Raw genomic sequence first — 20,174 nt, forward strand, 5'->3', positions numbered from 1 at the left:
CGAACAAAAATAATATTTACTAGTGAAAAATAATATTTTATTACAATTATAATTTAAGTATTCATATAAATCATTTTGCCATATTAATAATTGAAAATAAAATATAATATGTGTATATCTTTTTAATATTATTATTTGATATATGTGTATATAGTTACATAACATATATTTAATTTCACATATAATAATTGTATGTGCATTTTAATTCAACTAGCAAAGAAGGGAGACTTAAGGCTTGGAGGAGGGAGAGGTCAAGAGTTCAAACCTTGATTTTGTCATATTTTACAGCAAATATGTGATATGGCATATAAGGTAGCTTGAGAAGACACACACGTGATAGGTAACATGGCACAAGATGGTGGCGTAGCGCATGAGGTGGCTTGAGGGGGCATATGTAGCAGGTGACATGACACGAGATGGTGGTGTGGCATATAAGATGGTTTGAAGAAATGCACACATGGCATGTGACATGGCATGAAGTGGCTAGGTGATGTGACATCATCCATCGAACACATAGCTTGTGATGCAACACAAGATGGCAAGTGACGTGGCATCATCTGTCGCATGTATGGCAGGTAACGTGGCATTACTTGATGCACACGTAGCAGAATGATGAGGCATAAAATAAATTGTTATTTTAAAAAAAATTGATGTCACCACTAAAAAAACTTTTAGTGACAATATTTATTGTCACTAAAAATACTTTTAGTGGCAAAAAACCATTGATGACAACAAAAATTTACTTTTGATAGCGACAATATTGCGACAATATTTCTGGTCGCCAAAAATTATTAGCAAATAATTGTTATAGCGACAATTTTTTAACAACCAATTTAGTAGTGACTTTTGGACTTTTGGCTGCGACAAAAGTTTGTTTTTTTTTTTTTTGTAGTGATTTAATGAACCAAATTAAGTACACAAAATAGAACTTCGACTAAATATTTAAAAAAAAAACCCACGAACACGTTGATAAACTCCTCTCAATTTGTGTATTCACACAAACATGTATGTTGACATATATATATATATATATATATATATAAAATTGCTGTACGTGTCAGTTAATTATCTGAATTTAATTTGGGATATGATCGTTGGTTGTAAATAATTAACCGTACGTGCATACACTAAATATTAACAAGTTCAGCGGTCCTCACACAGAGAAGAGAAGCATCAGGAACGCCTTTCTGGTATTGTGCGCCCGTATTGTCTTCATTAATTACTCATTTCTTATCCAAATTCAATCGCCACACATCTTTACTAGGCATCTTATCTCGTTTTATGAGTATATGTTCAATAAACGCAAGGATAGTTAGCGAGTCCCTCCAGTCCTATTCATAAAGTAGAGAAAAAAATGATTTTTTATCTTATTTATAAGATTTATTATTAACTTTTTATTGCAATTTTTTTATGTTCTTTCTAAGTATTGATAAAAGAAAGTACATTAATAATTAAGTAGTTAAAATAAGACGGGAAATATAACGTCGATCAGCAAGTTTAAAGTTCAACAACTTTAAACAGCAGGCGAGTTTCGACAGTAGATGATCTATAACACGCCATTTATATGTTATCTAACAGCACTCATTTTATAATTTTAATTTTAAATAATGTCTAAATTATATAATTTGTATTAATAAAATTCAAATTTTGTTTAATATAAAATTCAAAAAAAAAAGTTAACTGCGAGAATTAAAAACAGTTTACTGAAAAATAATAAAACATACGTAAAGAATAATTATAAACATTTTAACAGTACAGATAATAAGATTATAAAAAAAATCATTTCACAAAAATGGATAATTATAAAAATAGAATCATAAAATCATAAAACTACATTTATTTTGACATTCACTAGAGAGTTAGCTATATAAATGGTACAAAAGGAAGGGTTGAAAATTACTTAATTTTTTAATAACTTAAAATGACTTAATTTCTCACTAGGTCTTTATAATTTTTTATTTTGACAGTATTAACTTTATCGCATATGTGAAGGAAGTAGGATAATGTATCCTTGGTAGTGAAAGTGGGTAAATGCACTCACTTTGAAAAAATAAATTATAAGTAAGGTATATATATTTTACAATTTTACACCCCCACTCTTTATATTTTGCACCATTAACTAAATAAAAAAATATTTAGAGCTCAAGAGCTTATTAAATATGTAATATATTACTTAATGATCAATAGAAGATATAAAGAGTATATTTACATAAAATACTATATTAACACTAATATAACTTTCTAAAAAAAATATGATCAATCTATGCAAATCCTTTGAAATGGTGAGGATATTCAACAGCTTTCTGCTACTAGAGAAGTGAGACAAGGAGACCCTTTATGTCCTCACTTGTTTGTCTTGTGTATGGAGAGGCTTAGACATTTGATCCAAAGACAGGTACGATCTAAACAATGGAAACCAATTCAACTTAGAGGAAGGGGACCATGCATTTCACACCTATTTTTCACTGATGACTTGATTCTGTTTACTGAGGCAAGCAAGGAGTAGATGGAGATCATTAAAGACATCATGACCAAATTCTGCATGGCATCTGGCCATCGAGTGAACCTTGAGAAATCTAAAGTGTTCTTTTCTTGTAACATTCATTTTCATCATATGAAGGAGCTTAACGATGAGTTGGGAATTGGGCTTACAGCAAATTTAGGTAAATATCTTGAAGTTCCTCTTTTACATGATTAGGTCAAATGTAATACCTACTCTCCTATTTTGCATAGGGTATAGAAGAGACTTTCAACTTGAAAAGGTAAATATCTTTCTTTGGCAGATAGAGCCATTTTAATTAAGTCAATGTTGTTAGACTTACCTAATTACCAAATGCAAACTATTATTATTCCTAAAGGGATTCTAAATGAGATTGAAAAAACTAGTAGGAATTTTTAGTGAAATCAAGGTAGAGAAGGGAGGAAAATGCATTTGATTGCCTGGGATGTTTTGAAGAAAGATAAAGAGGATGGGGGTTTGGGATTTAAAGATTTGTTCCATCAAAATTTGGCTTATACTATGAAACTATGTTGGGGTTTAACTACAAAGCCTGAGTCTCTGTGGGTTATAATTCAAAAGTTTAAATATTTGTGTGGAAATAATCTTTACCCTTCTATCTAAAAGAAAAAAAAAAGAAAGAAAGCCTCTGTTGTTTAGAGTGGTGTGTTCATGATTTAGGATATATTTAGAGATGCTGTAAGCAGGAAAGTTAATAATGGAGCAAAAACATTATTTTGGTGGGACCTTTGGACTTCTCTAAAATAGCCTCTTATTTCCTATATTGATAAGAATCAGCATTTGATTAACCTGAAAGCTAATGTGGCTAGCTTCATCCAACCTAATGGAGAATGAAATGTTAGTAAATGCTTAAGATTCCTCCCAGATTGGATTGTTCAAAAAATCAAGATGGTGAAACTCTCTATATTATGTCAAGAGGATTGCTTTTGGTGGAAGAAGTCTTCAGGTGGTAATTTCAATGTTTGCTCAGCCTTTAAACTTCTACAAAATCCTAGAAACCAACAATTTGAGTCTTTCTAGAGGAAACTATGGTGATGGTCTATTCTATAAAAGATTAAGCATTTTTTATGACAGGTTATTCATGAGAGAATTCCCTCTAACTCCCTCAGAGCCAAGAGAAGGTTATGTGAGAGCATAAATTGTCCCTTTGAGTGTAATAGTGAGGAAACAATTATTCATCTGTTATGGGATTGTGATATAATGAGAGCTGTATGGCTTGATTTAATTAACCCTATATCTATTGTATCTTTTTTCTCATGTGATTTATAGGCTTGGCTGAGGAAGAATACAAGCAATGCCTTTGGAAATACTAAAAGAAGTAGGTAGACATGGCACAAGGTGTTTGGTTTCACTTGTTGGACACTTTGGAAGAACATATGCAAGGGTGCTATAGAGGGATAACGATACTTTGCTCAAGAGACTATGCATGGTGTGATTGATCAATTAATGGAGTAGGTAGATAATGAAAGACTCAACAATCAAATCTTTCATAAGATTGAAGATTCAGATGAGAAGTGGATCCTACCACCTATAGACTACTTCAGGATGAATGTTGATGGATCAGTTAACCATATTGGATATGCCACTAGAAGAGGTGTTCTTAGAGACGCTAATGGTAAATGGGTTATTGTTTTTCAAAGTCAATTTGGATACTTCCTATTGCTGCAAAATTGTTGGCTTTAAAAGAGGGGTTGAAGCTGTGTAAATTGTTACATTTACCAAATTTAAATGTCATTTAGACTCTTTTAATAGTATTTAGTTAATTAGAATAGCAGGTGGATTTGATCATCCATCAAAATATGATATTTTGGAGATTTGTGAATTGCTTATCTCAGGATAGGATGTGGAGATTATTTACTCACCGAGGGAGGTTAACAGGGTAGCTAACTAGCTTGTGAAGGATGCTCAAAATAGGAAGGATGATTCGAATGTCTGGTATGAACCTATATTAGGTTGTTTTGACTTGTATACGTTTGATGTTTTAATGTAATTTTGTGTAACATCCAGGCTTTGACCTGTGTCTTGTGTAATAAAAAAAATATGATCAATCTACTTATTTATTTACAATTTTAGTACAAATGTAATTATTATTTTTAATTGTTTCAATTACTTTTTAAAAAATTATTAATCTTTAGATTAAATTATCTTGCACTCCCTAACTCTGAATCCTAACCCTACCATTGCTTGGTGTCATATTTTCTGACTTGTAAGCCCATTTAGATTAAATCAAACGATCTGTTTCTTCTTTCTTCTCGTGCTATTTGTTTTCTGAATTTTATGGTATTTTACTAAGTAAATAAGTAAGTTATTCCCTGAACCTTAGGTATAATAACATCATAAACCTGAAGCTCGTTTATTATGAAAATTATTCCTTAACTTTTGAAAACAGTATGATCTGACTGTCACCATTAACAAAAGTTAACTTTAACTGTTCCTTGACAAGAAAATAATAGAAAAGGAGGGTTTCAAAATTATTTTTGGTTCTCTTCTATAATTTTTGAAATAATTTTTTATCACTAACTAACCAACCAACAGTCAAAGTTATTGACCAAAAAAGTTGAAATTAACTTTTGTTTGCAACGAGAGCTAAATTTTATCATTTTTTAAAATTAAAAGAATGATTTACACAATAAATAAATTCAAGATTTACACTGCTATTTGGCCAAAAGGTCAAAAGATATTGTGTAAATTCAAGGCATGTGCAGGGCCATGTTAATCTTTTTTATATTATTCCAATTTTATCAGATGTCTTAGGACTTCAAGTTCAATCCATTAACCTGACAATTCATCCAAATTCTCCTTCACATCAACATAAGCATTAAGCACCATGTTTGCTGGCATACTGTTTCAACATACAAGAAGTTGCCTCCCAAATAGTTCCCCCTTAACTCTATAGTTCTGAGATTTTTAATTTAGGGACCAGACTTCGTTTTTCTTTTTGTCACTTCCCTTTTCGGATGAAAATACTATTAAAATTGGGAAAATCACATTTAATCCCAGCTAAACAAGTTAGTCCTATTTAAGTCTCCTGAATTTGCCTTAATTGTCAAGGAGTGGCTTCTCTCCCGTTTACTTGTCCCTCCTCTCCCTCTCCATTATACATTTTAGTTATTAGATTATATATTGAATGGTCCAGATTTAATATTTTAAAAAATATTATTAAAATGTAAAATTGTAAAAAAAAAAATCAAAACTCCTGAAACTTGATCTCAAAATTTCAAAACTGTAGAAAAATATTTTTTAAAAAAAAATTACCCTCTAAATAATATATCTAGAACATTCAAAAAATAAACTAATGGCTAAGATGTGCAGAGGAAAGGAAGTGAAGGCACAGGTAAATGAAGAGAAGCCTGTTGAGAGGTGGGATTTAGTTGTTAATCATGATACATGTGAAAAGACAAAATAGCCCAAGCAATATGGAGAAAATCCCTCCATTCCGCCCTTTTGCCAGCATGATTCCTAGTCATTATCCTCTCGACAAAACTCTCTTCCCAGCTGAACTCCGTTGCGGCTTGCCCTGACCGATATTCATGTAAATATTGGAAGATGACATGACAGGCATCGTACATCTTTCGACCAAGAAGAATAAAACACAATTAATAGTGATGATGATCATCATCATCAATTATTATTATTTAATAGTAAATGAGCGATCCAAAAAACTAATGAATTCAAGCAAGAAAAGATATGGGTTGTTGACACTCGCCAAAAAACAAGAAGAGCAAGAGATGAAAAAAGATGAAGATGCATCACACATATCTCCTCACTTCTCAGGCTTATGTATCTATATCTCCAATAAATATTTGCAATGTTAAACTATTATAATATAAATTAATCCTATCATTGATGATGATTGAGAGAGAAAAAAGATAAAAAAAATTAAAGAGGAATTATATTATAAAAATAAAATCATTAAAAATAATAATATATAAGATTATATTATGTTACACTGGTACATGTCATGTATTTATTAGAAGAAACATAATGATAATAAAAGTAACTATTATTTTGTGATTTTTATATCGTATAATATCTTAATATATTTTTATTGATAAAAGATAATTTATTATTTGGTTATTCTAAAATTTTATGATATTTTGTCTATCAGTTGTATAATATTCTCTATCATTCAGAAGCTAATCAAATATAGTTTCTAAAGGTAAGTAGAGATATTTTTTTTCAGATCTGATTATTTTTAAAAATTCAAATAAATATAATAAAATTGTATAAAATATATTTTAAAAATCGAATATTTTTTCATGAAAAAAAAAAGACTTAAACAAATAGACTAGAATATTAAAAACTCATTATTTATCAGAAACTGATGGGTTTGGGCCAGTACTCTAAGCTAAGTTAATTATTTTGTTAATCTGTACCATTTCTGTATGGGCCGGGTTTCTAGTGTGGAAGCCGAGCCCATAATCAAAACGCAAAAACCCTAGCTACTACTTCGTCATTCCTCTCTTCCTTATAGTCTCAAACGCAGCAGAGAGCGGCAAAGAGGTCCTGCGAGCGAGAGTTTGTGAGAGTGAGCGACAATGGTGTCAGGATCAGGGATCTGCGCGAAGAGGGTGGTGGTTGACGCTCGTCACCACATGTTGGGTCGTCTGGCCTCGATCGTGGCCAAGGAGCTCCTCAATGGCCAGAGCGTTGTCGTGGTGAGGTGTGAGGAGATTTGCATCTCCGGCGGCCTTGTGAGGCAGAAAATGAAGTACATGAGGTTCCTTCGCAAGCGCATGAACACCAAGCCTTCCCACGGGCCCATTCACTTCCGAGCTCCAAGCAAGATCTTCTGGCGCACTGTTCGTGGGTGAGTTTCTCAGGCTGAGCATTTTTGTCTGTTTTCAATGAATAGGACAGTCGGTGTGTTTTTAGGATCATTTGAAATATTGGGATTCATTTTTTAGTGGTCTGAATTTTTTTCCGGATGCGTCTGCTTTGCTTCCAAGGTAATATGGCTAGTTGTGCCTAGTTGATGTTCTTATATTATTTCTGAATTCAATGAATATCGATGTGTAGTGATTACTTTGAATGCCAAGCTGCCCAAGTGAAATTCAGGGAATGAATAGATCCTTCGTGATATGATTATGCATGGTTTGTTTTGAGCAAATCAATATGATTATGTTGGCATCAACCTTGTTGAGTGAGTTTTAGGTATTGCATGTTGGTGGATATTACTTTCCGGTTTGCATTGCACATCACATACTTTCTTATTTGTCTATACATCAAAGTTTGACTTTTATCTACTCACTTGATAGCTTAGATTATTTTTCTTTAGAGATGTTACGCTTGTTTAAGGAAAATTGCAAACTATTATTACTTTTTTATTGTGTTTATGATTTGATATTAATCGGCGTTATCTCTATTTATAGAATGATCCCCCACAAGACCAAGCGTGGAGCAGCTGCACTTGCTCGATTGAAGGTTTATGAGGGCATACCCCCTCCATATGACAAGAAGAAGAGGATGGTTGTCCCTGATGCTTTGAAGTAAGCTTTAGTTCTACCCGTGTTATCCCTTTCCTGTGTTGGCAAGCTGCAATTGAGGTATTTTAAGAATCAGTGTATTTGTATTAACTTTTCTCTTATGAATTTTGATCTGAATGCAATCAGAGTGTTGAGGCTTCAGAAAGGACACAAATACTGCTTGTTAGGAAAATTGTCATCTGAGGTTGGATGGAACTACTATGATACCATCAGGGTAAGTGCTTCCGTGTCTGAACTCCTTCCTTTATGTCATTCTACATTACACAAATGTTTAACAGTGCCTTTGTACAAATTATCAATATCAATAGACCGATCGGATACACTAATTGCAAAGGCCATTTATGGGTTTGATAACTGCACATGTAACTGATCAACTACAACTAATTGAAATTCCTGGTGTCATCGTTTTTTCTTCTGGGTTGTTGTTTTGTTGGATACACTAATTGCTGATCCCATCTAGTGGGATGTGGCTTGGCTTCTTGTTGTAACATTTTTTCTTGCGGATTATGAAACTTTGGAAAATTGAGTGAAACATTCATTTTGGGTGCTGAAGTTTCTGACCATTCTATGACTCACAGGAGTTGGAGAAGAAGAGAAAGGAGAGAGCACAATTGGTTTATGAGAGGAAGAAGCAGCTCAACAAACTGAGGGTGAAAGCTGAAAAGATCGCAGACGAAAAGCTTGGTCCCCAGCTTGAAATCCTTGCTCCCGTTAAGTACTGAGTTGTCTTTTTTTAGGTAGTGCTTTTGAAGTTTTGACGAGAGTTATACCATATTGAACTCTGCATCTTTGTTGCTTGTACCTGGTATTGGACCCTCAAATCTGTTAAATCTTGAAAGCCGTTTTTATTGATATCTTAGAGCTACTTATGTTATTTAGACAATATATTTTCCTCAAATGAGTTGTGGTTTTGCTTCCAAGGGGTGAATGTTTATAAACTGAATGCTTTTTCATCACAAACCCCATTGATACACGGTTGGGTGTGTGATGTTTGTGGTAACATATCAAGTCTAGTTTGTTTCAAGAAGTGGCTGAAGCCAGTAAACTCTTGATGGCTTGAGAGCATACACAAGGCCAGGGACTGCAAAAAGATTATGTTTCTTTATGGACGTTGCTGCTTTTATTTTCGCCCGCAGGAGACATCGTTAGTGAAAATGACGAAAGTGAGTTTACGATCTCACTATTTCAGAGTTGATGTTTCCTGGCCCTGACCAGACAAATGGCCGTTCCTGTTCGTCGAACCGTTTTGTGGATTGGATCGGGTTGAGTCGGTTGCCACCGGATTTGCGCCAGAAATTAGAGCAAATTTTGCTGTAACTTCATTTTAACTATTTTAATTGAGAAATTTGTTTTGGTTCTAAAATCTAGAATCTTAATTTTTTTTCACGCCCATTCAGTTTTTTTTTTCCTAAATTACTCTTGCTAATTTTATAATTTTTTTCAATCTCTGATTGTTATATGTAATATATATTTAATGTATTTTTCTCCAATCAAATTAATATAAGTAAATTTAAATCTGTTGATAATATTAATGATATTGTTTTAGAATAAAGGATAAATGAATAAATTATTTTTTAAACTTTAGGTTTAGTTAAATTTAAAACTTATTTAATGCGTAAATTGTATTTTAAATTTTGAAAATAGTGTGACTTAACTATTGTTAAAAAAGTCAATTGTTAGCAGAATATAAAAAAATGATTAAAAATTATAATAAAAGTTTTAAAAATTACAGCCAATTATAAAAAAATTATAAAAAAAGATAAAATAATTTTTGGCTCTCTTTTTCATAATTTTTGATATCCTTTTTTTTTATTTTTTATTAACTAACAATTACAATTAATTTTTATTAAAAATAAAGTTAGATTGTATCATTTTTAAAAGGTGAGAAAATAGTTCGTACATATAAAGAAGGAGTAAGGTGTGTGGACCAACTAACTAGGAATGCCCATCATGGTAGTTTTGACTTGCAAGTTATGCATACGATTCCTATAAACTATTTCAATATCTTTTATTTTGAAGTACCTGCCAATCGTTCGGTGAACTAGACTTCTCTTTGTAATCCAATTATCAAACTTAGGCTTGCCTTAATGTTAAAAAAAAATAGTTCGTATAATAAATGAGTTTATAATTTATAGTGTCACCGGATCTAAAGTTCAGTGAATAATTTACTCATTTATTCTAAAATAAATAATATATGAAGAAATTTGCAAAAACAAGAACTTTAAATATATAAGCTTAACTGTATAGAAAAATCATAGGAAAGGATTCATAAAATTATATATAAGTATCGTATAAGAAAATTCATATTAATTAAATCTCCTCAATTACATTTAAATAACTGGATACAAATATTATTTATTATCCATGTAAAAGACCAAAATATGCTTTTAACCAACCATTATTTTAGGGACTTAATCAATGTTCATTTTTTATATGATACTTCTTTGCAATTTTATGAGTCATTATTTGTAATTTGTAGGTTTATTTTGTAATTTTTACAGTCAATTAATAGTCAAAGTAAATTATTTTAATGACAGGGTGTCTAGTGCACCATTTTTAAAAGTTGAAGGACAAAATTGTACTATATAAAAGTTTAGGATATTAGATACTCTTGAGCAAATAATTGAAGAATAAAAATGTTTTTTAATCCTTAAACATAAAGATATTTTTAAATAGAGCATGCAAAATAAGAAAAAAAAATAGGTGGTTTAGATTTTAAAATTCCCCTATTTTACAATTAATTTAATAATCTACCAATCATTAATTACATTTTTGTTATATGGGAGGCAACAAAGGTGGGAATAGGCCAAACTTTCAAAAAGAGCCTACAATTTAGCTTATTTTAGGTTTAAGCTAATATATTTATTAAATAAGTTTAGGTCAGGTTCAAACCTTTAATTAAATAAGCCAAGCTTATTTTTTAAGGCCTAGTCTATGAGTTAAACATATTGACTTATTTACATACACACACATCACAAACATATCAATTTTACCATTTAATTTTTCTTGTCAATCTATTTTTTTATTTTCAGTTATTTCTTTAATCATATTAGATTTATATATATTAATTTTAAAAGACTTTTGTAGATATAATTCATGTTACAGGAGAAAATCCAGCAAATAGCCTAATATTTATTATATTTTATATTATAGCTAGTTTATTATATTTGTCAATGATATACCATTGTATATATATGATAAACTTCTTGCATATCAATGTAAATTGGCCATACTCTTACATTTTTTAAAATTTAGTCCATATTTTTTGGGCACAAAATTTATTTCGACCAATAGGCTAATTTATCGTAATTTTAATGTTATTCCTTTGTCATTATTAGGGGTGTTCACAAGACAGGATCGAGACACCTCTATCCCGTGTCACGTCCTAAAAAAAGATTGAGACTAAATTTTTGTCTTGTGTCTCGTTCCGTTAGGAATCAAGATGGGAGTGGGATGAGATCGAGACATTTTGCCGTCCCAATAAATCGAAAAATATTGGAGAAAGATTTGGATAATAATATTTATTAAAATTTTAAATCATATAATTTATTGAGTTTAAAATCATAACAACACAAGTATATAAATCACAACAATTTAAAGTCAATTATTGAATTACATTAATCACAACTACACATTATAATAACAATTACAGGTGATCTTTAGGTTATAAGAGTAACAACAATATGCAAGCCAAGCACAATACCAAATTATTGTTCTTTTCTTTCCTTGAGATATGTTAAGCTAATTGTTTTTTTGAAAATAAAGCAAGAAATATGATATAAATAAAAGTTGTTAAATAGATAGATATAAAAATAAATTGTATTAATGTAATTAATATATTATAAAAAAATATATCATCCTATTTACTTTATGTCATTAAAATTATCAATATAAAAAACTTTAGTTTTATATAAGTATTGTAATTATAATTAATATAAGTACAAATTATATTAATATAATTAATATATTTAATATATATTTATAAAATAAAAATAATATATATAATATTTGGGATGGAACAAGACAGGACATCCCGATGGTAATCCCGTCTCCCATCCCGTCCTGAACTTTTTTTCTATCCCATCCTACAAAGTCAAGTCTCAATTATTTTCGGGCCGGGATGAGAGCTGTCCCAATATGATCAGGACGATATCGGGCTAATCAAAACTGGTACAAGCTGAACATTTCTAATTATTATATTATATTATAGTTGGTAAGTCATTTCAATTATTACATATTGTAATTACTTTATTGTTATATTGTATTATAGTTGATAAGTCATTTCAATTATTATGTATTGTAATTGATAAATTAAGAGAGTAGATCAAGAGTTAATGGTTAAACTCATAGTTAGACTCATCTTAATTAGAATAATATAATTTAACTTATAAAAAAAATATTCATATTTGAATATAAAAAAGAATATTTAAATAAAAAATTATTAGCTCTACTAAAACAACCCAACAAAAATTAAATAAAGAGATAAAAATCTTAAACATATCAATATAATTCCAACAAAAATTCAACAAACTCGGTAAAATTCGGGAGAGGATTCTCTCCTCTTCCTTCCCCTCCTCTTCTTAATCTCTAACCATTAAATTAAAATTTTGAATGATTCAGATTTGATTGCACTCCTTCAAAAAATTTTATTTTATTTTATTTTTACTGTATTTTTAAATTGTTTTTATTAAATTTTAGGAGTTTGAATTTTATTATCTGTATTTTTTATAATTTAATATTGTGATAATAATTTTATAGGATATCAAATCTAAACTATCTAAATTTTGATTTAATGGTTAAAAAGAGAAAATAATGGAAGAGGAAGGAAAGGAAGATGAGAGAATCCGTACGCATAAGATTCTAATAAAAAGTTAAATAATTTTTTCTCATTCATCCTAACAAAAATTTAATATAAAGAGAAATGTTCTCCATCACAATTGATATTTAAAGATTATTTTGCAATCTCCCTCCTGCAAATCTATGATTATTTTGCAATCCCCTTCTCCCAAATCTATCACATAATTTTATCATAAATACAAAAATTATCAAATATATTATTAAAATAAATACATTACAATGGACCAAATTGACTAGATCATCAATGGATTGACCGGATTAGTTTGAGCTAGCACTACCCCGAGTTAGGTCATTAACTAAATCAACCAATTGGCTAGTTTAGTTAATGATCAGATTGGCCCAATTTTCCATTCATTGCTATAAATAACCAAAAGGACCTTCAATTTCTGTTTTTGCCTTTATCTTATATGGCTTTTTTTGGGCTATATTAAGATTGTTTTTAAATTATATATTTATTTTTTTTAAAAAATACAATTTTAAAAGTTTAGTATGAACATTATATCATTTTTACTAAAATAATTATTTTAAAGATATAAAAAAAATGGTGGTTACTTTCTTCTCTTAAAAAAGGAACTTCCAAAAAACATTCCAATAAATAATGAAATAACTAACATCCCAACTCAGTAATTCCCAGAAGGCTTCTTACTCTGTTTTAATGCCAATATTATCGTATGAAATTCAATTTTTATCAAATCCAATTGGATGTAATTCTTATTATTTCTCTTTTGATACAAGTAATTCTTGTTATTTTTTGTAAAAAAAAATCTTATTATTTCATCCCAATGTGTTTTTTTTTTTTTTTAATCTTTCACAATGTCATTCTTCCCAAACTAAGGCTGCACAAAGGACTGGATGACACTGAACTTTAGTTTAACTCGAAATCTAGTTTCTTTTATGAAAATGATTGGGTTAGGCAACTCGTAGTCTGGTCTTGTCCAATGATAATCTGAAGATTAACAGGACAAGACTTGATCTATAGAACTGGGAGACTGATCTTGTTAATCCAGTACTCATTTAGTTTTTTTTCCTCCCTTTTTCATCTATGAGAGGCAATAATCCATTTCCACCTAATAAATTTAATTAAAATAATAAAAACACTTATAATAATAATAATAATAATAATAATAATAATAATAATAATAATAATAATAAATCCATAATAATTTTCAACAACAAATTTTTTTTTATTATAATTCAAATGATTTAAATTTATAATTTTAACAAAAACAACACTCAACAAACTTTAATAACACTACATTACAATAATAATTTAGAAACAAATTCAATAAATTTTTATATAATCATCTCCTTAGCGTCAATTACACTTGAAACATTTGTTAAAAATTAATTAATTATAATTATATTAAATAAATTAATAGGACCAGACTGGATCAAGTGGTTTAAATGTTTAGTTTCCTGTCCAATTCAACCTAAAAAAAGTTTAATTTTTTTAATCTTTTTGATCTAAAAAGATTAGCATTTATATATATCAAATAAGATTGGACCATGTCAAATTGAATTGGGTCGAACTAAATTTAAATTAAAAGATTTTTGCATGGCCCTATCCCAAAACCCGTCTTGCTTTGACCCGTGTCTGAACAGAAAATCTCTAAAACGACGCAGTTTCGAATCAGAACCAAAAAAGGTTCCAAGAGAAAAAGGCTCTAGGAGATAACTGAAGAATCGAAGTCATTTCGCAATTCCTGGAGTCTAATTTCATTCCCCTTTCTGCCCTATTCTCTCCTGCCTTAGAATCACAACCTCTCTGAAATCTTGATCAATCCTCGAATCGAAAACAATTTCGGTTGACGGGCAAAGCTCTAAGCTGCAATAAGCACCCAATTTTAATCTTCAAAGAAGACGATGTGGGCTGCTTCCTGCCTCGCATCATGCTGCGCGGCCTGCGCTTGTGATGCGTGCCGGACGGCGGTGTCAAGTATCAGCCGGCGTTCCGCTAGGATTGCCTACTGTGGGCTTTTTGCGTTCTCCCTAATTGTTGCATGGATTCTTCGTGTGGTCGCCGCTCCCTTAATGGAGAAAATCCCCTGTAAGCAGTTGAATGTTTTGCTTCTTGATTTTCATCTGTTTGTTTGTGGGTCTTGTTGCATCACCTCTTGATTACGCAAGGAAAATAAAATGTTTTAATTTATTTAATGGATTTGTGTTTTGGATATTTGATTTCTTCTATGAATTTCGACAATATTTTATCTTTGAAAATTTGGGCTTTGATTATAAGGTATTTTAAGCTAGTTCGACTAGATGACCATTACACGACTTGGATTTGTGTGTAGGCAATCAGACGTATTATGGATATTGGTAGTTTTATCACAGACAATTTTGGATTTTTGTTGATATATCTAGGAAGCCGGAATAGACTATCATTGCACGACTAACTATGCAGACAGTTGGATATGTTAATGTTACAGATGATAGTCGGGGCTATCAAATCAATCAGCTATTTCCAAAAGCTAAAAGTCTCTTGTGCACCTCAGTCGTAAATATTTCTTGCTTGGTTCCCCCTCCCCACCAAAAGTTAAAACTCTCTATTGTTTTATCACTCTGTTGAGAAGTGCCATCAATCATCAATCAATGTAACCTATAAAATCTTCAGGAGTCACTCTATTCACAAGCGTATGACATTTCTAGAGCTCCTTTTTTTTTTTTAGAAAAAAGAAAGGTCTCTTAATTTTTCTTGACATTTTTTTTGTATTCCTTCCCGTATGGTTTTTTTTATTCCTTCAATCTTTTTCTATGCATATCAACATGATTTACATGTCTGAGAAAAGTTAGGTGCAAGCTTTACATTTTTTTTAAAGTTATTCTTTGTCATGCATCATGCAACACGTGGAGAAATATGTCTAGTTGTTGTAAGTAAGTATGTATCATGTAATTTACACAGTCACAAAGACTGTATTAATATATATTAATGCTTTCCCAGCTAAAGCTTTGCTGCTAGCAAATTAGTGGCTAACTGAGTATAAAATATCTATAAATAAATTCTATACTGCTGAATCAGCTGTGCTAGTATTTTATTAACCAAGTCAAGATGAGGATGGCATTCTTATTTTAAGGTTAGGGCTAATCCATCATACTTTTGTCATGGCTGCAGGGATCAATCACTTCGCACATACACCTAGCAAAGAATGGTTTGAAATAGATGCAGTTCTGCGGGTTAGCTTGGGAAATTTTGTCTTTTTCACTATTCTAGCAATTCTAATGATTGGTGTGAGGAGCCAGAAGGATCCTCGTGATAGTTTGCACCATGGAGGATGGATGATGAAAATCATATGTTGGTGCCTTTTGGTCATTTTCATGTTTTTCCTTCCAAATGAGGTTATTGACTTGTATGGTAAGTAGTTCCTATAATTTAGTTTAAGTTATTTAATTTTGAATTGATTTTCTACAGTAAAGTCCCCATGCATAGTAAGCTATGTGAATGTGAACTTGAGAGTGCTAAGTGCTAACGCAATAATTATTTTGATTTCTACCGTAGATCCACTGTGCAATTTTTTTGAGGAATTGTATAATGATTTGAGTTTTTATGAAGTATAAGGACATTGTTACTGGCGCATCTGGATGGAGCTATTTGCAAAAGAGTGATGGGAGCATCATTCTTGGTTCATGCCTTGAAGAATTCTATTATTTTTATTCTGTTATATCTTGTAACAAGCCATCTTCATGTCCAATGAGAATCATGGTTGTCAGCTAATGCAGTTTATCATATTGGAAGGCCTATCTTTTGGATGGTGGAGAAACTTGAATTATGGATGATTTAAATTCTGAAAATAATTTTACGTTTTTGTAAGTAATATTAGTGTATATATTTTCCTAAAAAGAAATCATTATTCATAGGCTAGTTTAAGACATTTTTTGATAACATTAATGCACTATAACTGTAAATTGACCCGCCAATACAAGATCCTTTTAGTTCTAGGTAAAATATATAATATGCTGAAGTCTAATTTTCAACATTGATTTAAGTTTTAATTACGTAATTGTTAGAATTACCTGCTCAGGCTTATCAGGGGTATAATTCGTACTTACCAGTCTATTCATATTAAAGCAGATTATGAATTGAAGGAGTTTAATAAAGATAGGCCTTTTCATTGTATTCTTTTGAGTTTTGACATGCCAATCTTCCTGTGTTCTGATTCTGATGAAATTTCTGTTGTTTCCAGAAACGTCATCAAAGTTTGGCTCAGGTTTGTTTCTTCTTGTTCAAGTTGTGCTGCTGTTGGATTTTGTTCATAGATGGAATGACACATGGGTTGGATATGATGAGCAGTTCTGGTGAGCTTAGCCTTTTGCTATACTAACTTATCTTCTCTGATGTAATTTGCTTTACTTGACATGACAAATTTTCAATTATCTCCTCATTATTTTTCTTTTATACAGGTACATTGCTCTGTTTGTGGTTTCTCTCGTTTGTTATGTGGGCACATTTGCATTCTCTGGAGTTCTCTTTCACTTCTTCACAGCATCTGGACAGGACTGTGGCCTCAATACCTTTTTTATTACCATGACCCTGATTTTCGCGTTTGTTTTTGCTATAGTTGCTTTGCATCCTGCTGTAAGTTCATCGTTTGATTTCATTATAACTAACCTTATTGATTTGATTTCTTTAGGTCAATGCAAATTTGTTGATTGTGTTGTCTTATGCTATCAGATTGCCCTTTTTTGTTTTGGTTTAAGCGCTGGTTGAATGTGTTGCATATTATCCTTGTTTTCTTCTGTGCTATTTATACCATTTTATAAACGTTTATCATGTGTAAATGAGGATTTAGATCATGGTAAATCCAGCTGAATATTAGCCGGGGATATGTTCTTGCTACTGAAGGGCATGATCTGTACCTTTTATAGCTTGTCTGGTCTTGTTTCTTTGGGATAAACTTATTTTACAGAAATGTACTTATGATTGTTTTGGAGCCTTTGGCTGTACCTGTTAAAAAAATAGGATACTTTTGAGTGGTAGCATTTTTGTTTTGGGTCATTTTAAATTATTAGGAAAATTGATTTATATGTGGTTTCTTATGTATTTGCTATTGGGAATCCCAATTTAAACAGAGCAAGTATCATGTTTGGCAAACAAATGTATAATTTCTTAATTAAACTTCCATATTTTATTTGGAAAATCTGATGTCAAGATGTAAGGAGCTGGACCTAAGTTTAATCCAATCATTAATTATCTGTTATTTCTTACAATTTTACATTAAGTCTACCTCATCCAAAGAAAACATGGCTTTTTAATAATTTAACTATAAAAAGCACTTCTTGGACAGTTTTGCTGAACTCATTAATATTGATAACCTGATAAAATTTTAAACAAAACTACTTTTTTGAATAGATTTCTTTTAAACTTTCACTTGGGGATGGGGTTCGTCAGAATGAGTAAAAATCTGCATGCATGTTAATCAGTCTTTAAATTAATCTCTTTGCATGACCTTGTTGAATCGACTTATTTTTTGACAGGTAAATAGTAGCATCCTGCCTGCATCGGTGATATCCTTATACTGCACTTATCTCTGTTATAGTGCACTGGCCAGTGAACCAAGAGATTATGAGTGCAATGGTCTTCACAAGCACTCAAAAGCTGTTTCCACTGGCACCCTTACCTTAGGTTTAATTACAACCGTTCTGTCTGTTGTCTATTCTGCTGTACGAGCTGGATCATCGGCTGCAGTGCTTTCTCCGCCAAGTTCACCTCGTGCTGGTAATTGCTGAAATCCAAAGTTTTCAGTGCAATAAAATGCCACATTCAAAAGTATGACTGCATCATAACATTTTCAGAGACATCAATGCCCTGAAAGAAATCATGATTGATTTGTCATATTGATAGTCATTAGGAATTGCATCACATTTCCTGTTTAGCCACAGATGCTAGCTAATAACTGGTAATCTGGTTTTTGTCTGCAGGGAAGCCTTTGCTTCCTATGGATGCCAAGGAGGAAGACGAGAAGGAAAAAGCAAAGCCAGTTACATATTCGTATGCCTTTTTCCATTTGATTTTTTCTCTTGCTAGCATGTACTCTGCAATGCTTCTGATTGGGTGGACAACCTCTGTCGGGGAGAGCAGCAAGATAGTAGATGTTGGGTGGCCTTCCGTGTGGGTTCGCATCATCACTAGCTGGGCAACCGCTGCACTGTACATGTGGTCTCTTGTTGCTCCTATCCTCTTCCCCGATCGGGAGTTCTAAGTGCCCTGCTACTCAGCTGCAAGGTTCTGGAGAAGGGTTCATGTCTCATCAAAGTACCAACTACTCTATATATATATATATATATATATTGGTTTGCTGTGGTGTGTCACTTCTATTATCATATCATGTGTGCCCTGGAATAAATGTTGTTTGACATAATGCCGGTTTCCAAGTGACCAAACTTGCTTGTATAGTTAACTGTTTGATACCCAGAAGGATTTGTTGCTCTATTATCCTCAAGGACTAATGGAAGGCTATGATGAACTTTGTTTACTTTACCATGAGGCTTGCCCATGTCGGTGATCAAATTAGTAATTAGTAATTGAGGTAACGTAAATTAAGAGAGCATTGCTTCCGGGTTAGGCCGATAGATATAGAAGCATGAATTGCTTACCTCTATGTTTGAATGGGTAATCAATCATTGCTCTGCTAACAGCCGAAATGCATGGATATGGTTGCAGGAAAAACGTATAGTTAGCCACGAAAAATCCCTTCCGATTATATAATGAGTGATTTCCTTATGTATGTTTCATTTTATTTTGTAAAAATTACATAAATATGAAATATACACACGTGTTTTAATATAAACTCATCTTTATTGAAAGTTGTTCTACTAAAAATATGTATGAGGATCATTAGTTAAAAAAATGTGTGTAGATTAATGGATGATATTTTAAAAAACTAAACCAAAATTAAATCATAGCTTTAATTCTTATTCCATAATTTTATAATTTTAACAAAATAAAAATATATATAGTTTGCTTATAGCTTTTAAGAATGGGTATTTATGATTCAGTTTCATGTAAGTGGAAACCAGGGTCTCATGTACTGTAATTTGTAGGCAGGGAGTATAATAAAGAATTAACCGAATTATTTATAATTTATAAATATTCTGGTTTGTTAAAATTTTTTGTAATATGTATGCATACATGAATGGACTACTTGTCGCCCAAATCTTACGTTTTGACTTCGAAGACTTTTAGATCCAATTGTCAAATGCCGATTTTTTTAATTATTATTCTAAAACATGCCATTAAAATGGAGCTATTATGTTTATAGAAGTACTTAAAGTTGTTTATCAATGAAGTCATCATCGTAGAACTGAATCTCACCATCTGG

The 20,174-nt window shown here is 31.4% G+C and overlaps 2 protein-coding genes across 2 annotated transcripts; both read left to right on the top strand.

Annotated features, from left to right (window-relative positions):
• Positions 1 to 6,989: 6,989 nt before the first annotated feature.
• Positions 6,990 to 8,924, top strand: LOC129288498 (60S ribosomal protein L13a-4). Its single transcript, XM_054925112.1, has 4 exons — positions 6,990 to 7,328; positions 7,891 to 8,007; positions 8,131 to 8,218; positions 8,583 to 8,924. The coding sequence occupies exons 1-4, from the start codon at positions 7,057 to 7,059 to the stop codon at positions 8,724 to 8,726; spliced, it is 621 nt and encodes a 206-aa protein (XP_054781087.1). The 5' UTR covers positions 6,990 to 7,056; the 3' UTR covers positions 8,727 to 8,924.
• A 5,617-nt stretch (positions 8,925 to 14,541) lies between these two features.
• On the top strand, positions 14,542 to 19,333 carry LOC129289644 (uncharacterized). Its single transcript, XM_054926454.1, has 6 exons — positions 14,542 to 14,908; positions 15,971 to 16,210; positions 17,040 to 17,151; positions 17,257 to 17,431; positions 18,331 to 18,571; positions 18,775 to 19,333. Exons 1-6 carry the CDS (start codon positions 14,725 to 14,727, stop codon positions 19,053 to 19,055), a joined length of 1,233 nt encoding a protein of 410 aa, XP_054782429.1. The 5' UTR covers positions 14,542 to 14,724; the 3' UTR covers positions 19,056 to 19,333.
• Positions 19,334 to 20,174: the final 841 nt, after the last annotated feature.

The sequence above is a fragment of the Prosopis cineraria genome, unplaced genomic scaffold (genome assembly GCF_029017545.1).
Source record: "Prosopis cineraria cultivar Desert tree isolate PC_DT_omini unplaced genomic scaffold, ASM2901754v1 PC12, whole genome shotgun sequence".
Taxonomy (NCBI): domain Eukaryota; kingdom Viridiplantae; phylum Streptophyta; class Magnoliopsida; order Fabales; family Fabaceae; genus Prosopis; species Prosopis cineraria.